Source organism: Atta colombica, unplaced genomic scaffold (genome assembly GCF_001594045.1).
Source record: "Atta colombica isolate Treedump-2 unplaced genomic scaffold, Acol1.0 scaffold52, whole genome shotgun sequence".
In the NCBI taxonomy this organism is placed as follows: domain Eukaryota; kingdom Metazoa; phylum Arthropoda; class Insecta; order Hymenoptera; family Formicidae; genus Atta; species Atta colombica.
Window position 1 is genome coordinate 1016974 of NW_017259542.1, and position 5177 is coordinate 1022150.

The 5177-nt window shown below is 27.8% G+C and overlaps 1 protein-coding gene across 2 annotated transcripts; it reads right to left on the bottom strand.

Annotated features, from left to right (window-relative positions):
• Positions 1 to 1579: 1579 nt before the first annotated feature.
• On the bottom strand, positions 1580 to 3989 carry LOC108691828. 2 transcript variants are annotated; one of them, XM_018199752.1, is made up of 3 exons: positions 3851 to 3989; positions 2209 to 2412; positions 1580 to 1604 (listed from the first exon to the last, which is right to left on the bottom strand). In XM_018199752.1, the coding sequence occupies exons 2-3, from the start codon at positions 2375 to 2377 to the stop codon at positions 1591 to 1593; spliced, it is 183 nt and encodes a 60-aa protein (XP_018055241.1). In that variant the 5' UTR covers positions 2378 to 2412; positions 3851 to 3989; the 3' UTR covers positions 1580 to 1590. The 2 variants fall into 2 exon arrangements, with proteins under 2 accessions (XP_018055241.1, XP_018055240.1); XM_018199751.1 differs by having other exon boundaries at positions 2209 to 2416.
• Positions 3990 to 5177: the final 1188 nt, after the last annotated feature.

A 5177-nucleotide genomic window follows, 5' to 3' on the forward strand; every position in this document is an offset into this window, starting at 1 on the left:
GTCTGATAATAATAATAAAGTCTATATTATTATAAAGCTTTGATGAAATAATTTTTATTAAATGTTCGATTAATATAATAAAAAAAATCAATTAACTTTATTTTTCTAGGCATTACTTCTTACTTTTTTAATTATTACTAAACGATTGATTACAATTATTATGTTTGATAATATTTATTAAATATTGTACCAATATGCTAAATAAAATATATTTGGTATAATCATCAAATCTTTTTTTAATAATATTGAGAAATCTATGCTATTTATTTGTGTAGAAGAGGAAAAAAAATAAAAATCATCGTGTTTTTTTTATATCAAGATATTGATGTTTGTAAGCTTATGGAATATAAATTTAGAAAATGGAACCAATTTCTTTTAATTTATGTGCTTTCCACAAAATGTCATTATCGCATAACTGCATTAAAGGATGAATTGAAAGAATCGTGATCTGTTGGGCTTCTAATAATGTTGTGAATGAAAGATATACGATCGTTAAACAAAAAAAAAGTGATTTATTCAAATCAATTACTTTTTTGTTCAGATATGTAGAATTGGACAAAATATATACTAATCAATGATCGTCTGTTTTTTTGCATATCATTGCCCACCAAGTTCTTCTTTGTGTGTGTTTCTATATTTTTTTAAATTAAGTTCTTTATTCTTCTGCACATGATCATGTTATGCAATATAAAATGATGATGGACTCCCATAATCTTGACGCTGATACTTTTTGCTTAACCTTGAGACATGTCTAAAAATATAACACTTAACAATGCTTGATTGTATAACGTGCATTATTTCAAAATTAAAAATATAATCTCCTTGTTATCAATCAATCCAATTGATAATTAAATAATAAATAAATAATTGAAGAACTCTTGATAAGTTAAAATAATAAAATAATGGGACAAATGAGAATCAAACATTGTAGTTAGTGCATATAAACTAAGAATTATAATATAATATTATTATATTAAATTATCCAAGCAGAATAATAAATCATTATGATATCAAAATAATGTCAAAATGATCATTAAAAGTTATTTTTTCAATCATTTCCGATTTATTTTATTGTATTTTGATGTTATCGTGACTTGTTGTTCTGCTTGAGTATATACATTACAAATATATATGTTACAAATAAGAATCCGTTTTGGGTTCATTTTCGAGCTGTTCTTAATGAAAATCATACTAATAGTTACATTGTTCGATACTATATACATTCACATGAATTCCAATGAAAACTAAGAGATATTATACAAAAAAGTAAAATATACAAAACATTCGAATTCCTCTTTGTAATCTGTAATTGAAATTAATGATAACACTATACTGTGAATTTTAGTTTATGCACACTATTGTAACTACAACATGTGATTCTTACTTTATTGATACCTATTGTTAATACTTATTGTTTGATTTAAACAATAGAAATATTAATATCTAATTACAAATATTTTTCTAAACTGTTATATGTTATCCCATACAGCACAGAATTTGTGGCGATATCGCTGCAAAATCTCTGCGATATTGCTGTAACATGCGATGTTGCAGCAATATTATTGCAACTTTGTGTTGTAGAAGATTGTTTCATTTCAAAGAAACTGGAAACAAGAGAAAAGGTTATTGAGCTTTCCTCGTCGCAAGTTATTAATTTACGGAAAGCACAAGCTGCTCTATTCTTTTTAGAATGACGCTGCCTTTTGAAACTTAATATTTCAAAAATGATTGATAATAATAATAATATCGGTCAACTTCTAATGTCAGCCGTCCCATTATAATCATATTTCGCTGCAAATTAAAGCGGATTCGGGATGTTTAAAATAGGCTAAAGGGTCTAAAATTAGGCTAAAAATAAAGAATGCCGCTGGCGACTCAAAGCAATTAGGAGCTTTATGCCCTTATAGTCAGACCTTATACTTAAGGCTTCCTTAAATTTATTAAATTCTTTAAAATGCTCAGTAGTTGAAAATTCGTAGAGTATCTAAAGATAAATTTAAGGAAGCCTTAAATATAAGGCCTGATTATGAATATGAGTATTAGGTCCTGCGCACAATAGAAGGAATAAAGAATAACCGATTTCAACTTATCAGAAATCGTATTCCAATGTATCCGCTTTCTAATAGGTTAAAATCGTTTATTCTTTATTCCTAATTTCTTATTACTTCTATTATGCGCAGAGCTTTAGAAATCAGAGTGTATATCTACCTTTATTAATGTCGATTTTGGCATCCGCGAGAGCTAGGCAATGCACGTTGCGGAGAACGTTTTGCATTGTATTCGGCTTAGGCGCAAAGTCAGGATCATCCGCATCAAAGGATACGCTTTCCTCAAATTCCGTTAACGTTGTCGCCTCTGTCACACTTCGTCGATGCATCGTGAGAACGAAGAACACGATGCGAAAACCTCGAGCTGTCTAAAACATTGTGGGCAAGTAAGACGTAAAAATATCATCATACTTACGGAATTGTAAAGTTCAAAATCGTTATGCTGTATTTTCATTATGACACGGAGGATTACATAAAATGTTATGTGCACACTTTTTATCGTGTATAATTCTAATTATTCGAGTACTCAAAGTTGGATACAAATTTACTGAAAAAAGTCTGGTAATAAGTAACTACCAGACATATCTTATTTAGCATATTGGTGCAATATTTAGTAAATATTATCAAACATAATTATAATTAGCCATATAGTAATAATTAGAAAAGTAAGATAATATCCACAGAACAACAAATTGACATTAACATTATATCAATGTTATAATTTTCTACTCAACAATGTAACTATTACATACAACTTATTATATTACATGTTATATTATGTACAACTATTACGTACAACATGTTATATTATATTTATATTGTTAAATAGAAAATTATAATATTAAAAATTATAAAATTATAATATACCTGTTAGTTTGTACTTTGCAGAATATTTAAAAAATTAAAATTAGAATTTAATCGTCTATACAGCACAAATGATTCCAGTAATATTGCAGCAACATTACAGCGTTCTAATAATATGTTGAAGTAATGATGCTACAAACTTCTATGCTGTACAATTTATATTAATCAAATATTTGTCGGTAAAAAATTTGTTATGCATTAATATGTATAAATATGTGAAAACATACATAAATATGTATAAACATGCATAAATATTTATAAACACGTATAATCGTGTGTCCATACATATTCATACATTCCTTTTTCTTTTGTAAAATTATTTTTTAGTGTAATAGAAATAACAATAGTAATGTGAAAACATAAAAAATAATTAAAAGAATAATTGTTCGTTAGAGAAAAACAAGTTTGGAGAAATATTTTTAAAAAATGCTCATACATAATTATGCATAATTTTATATGCACATAAGTAATTTTTTTACTTCTACAAACTTGATTTTTTCCTAAAATAAGTAATATAAAAATTATGCTTTTAATTATTTTTAATGTTTTCACATTGCTTGTTTGTAATTTTGTAATTTTATTACATTAAAAATTAATTTTATAAAAGAAAAAAAGATGTATGAATATATATGAACATATTTTATATAAAATTATATATGTTTATAAATATTTATGTATGTTTATACATATTTGTACATATTCATGGATGAAAAATTTTTTACCGGGATTTGCAATTATTTTACTAAAGCTTTAGTAATTATTTTATTTAAGTTTGATTATTACCAGACTTTTTTTCAATATGCATTTTGCATCATCCATCATAATTCAATTATTTTGACTCTTTCGCCAAGATCAAGCTAACAGTAAGCAAACTAAAGTTGGCGATATGTCGCGCGATTACAGGATTATGCAAATTGCGCAACGATAATAATTATTACCTGTAATCTGCAATGATAATGCGAAAGTATATCACATCGACAGTTCAACTCAACTTGTCGTCACCTTCGCGACATTCACTATCGGTTTCATGAAAGATTCGAAGAGCCGTTCTCTTTTCTTTTTCTCCTTCTTTTTCGTCTGCACACGACGACAAGCAGCGGTCGACTGACACCTGATGTACGTTATCGCACGGAAAAATCATCATGAATGGCCTCGCTGACAAATGGCGCGCGGCCAACTTCAAGACGATGTCACAAAGACATGAAGTTCAGTCGCTTTTCATTTTTCTTTCAAGAATTTGCGATTTGCAAGATCGATAAGAGCAACTTATTTTTAAATCTATCTTTTTTAAACTCTTTTTAAGTCACACACTATGTTTTGGTAACAGAAAGATTATTATGATAGCTTTGTACGTGACTTTATAATGCATATTGCGAGGGAGTAATCACTTAATGTAATCGTGGGACCGAGTCCTCGAAGTCATTATAAAATTTATATGAAATCTCTATGTATAATCCGATAATTATATATATTATGTAACCATAAGAAATCATTGTATAATATTAAATAAAATCGTATATTTTATCAAATGACTTCATATGTAGTGAACAAAATTATTTGTAATTAAATGAAACCATATCATGTAATTAATCTGTGGGACAATATTTCAGCTAGTGATTGGCATATTGTTGTATTGTTAATGTTGTCACTTATAATTGGCACACTCTGAGATTAATGCGTGCGCTAATGCGTATTTTAATTTTGCGAAATTTTCATAAGGAATTGCAATATATCAGGCTATGGGTGAAAGAAAATAATACAAATGTGTATGTAATGCAGAAGAGTTTGTTTAATCATTTCGGAATATACACTGCATTGCAGACATACTCTGAGACGCTACTGTTTTGTGCGATTTTTTTACTTTTTGAAAAATATGAGTTTTTCAGAGACACTGTAGTATGTCAGAATGTGAGTGGTGAGAAAGCAATACGTATCATGTAATACAAATGTAATACAAATGATTCATTTAATAAAATAATTCCAGAATGTATATTATATATTTATATGCTAAACTGAACTACAATTTATAGAGGCTGCGTTCTATTTAATGATGCTCACAACGCGAGTATCATTTGCTTGTTTAACATTTGATAAATGACAAGAATGAAATGATTTCACGAGCGTTGTGAGCGTTAAATGGAACGCAGCCAGTCATTCGGTTAAAAAAGAAAACAGGAAACTAAGATCTTATCTTACAAGCCTGTAAAAAATCTAACAAACAGAATAAGAAAAACAGCCAACTTTGCTTCGTATATATATATATAT

What these genes read in the sequence shown, in the direction of transcription:
- LOC108691828 (XM_018199752.1), bottom strand. Translation starts at nt 2,377, where the DNA reads ATGCATCGACGAAGTGTGACAGAGGCGACAACGTTAACGGAATTTGAG.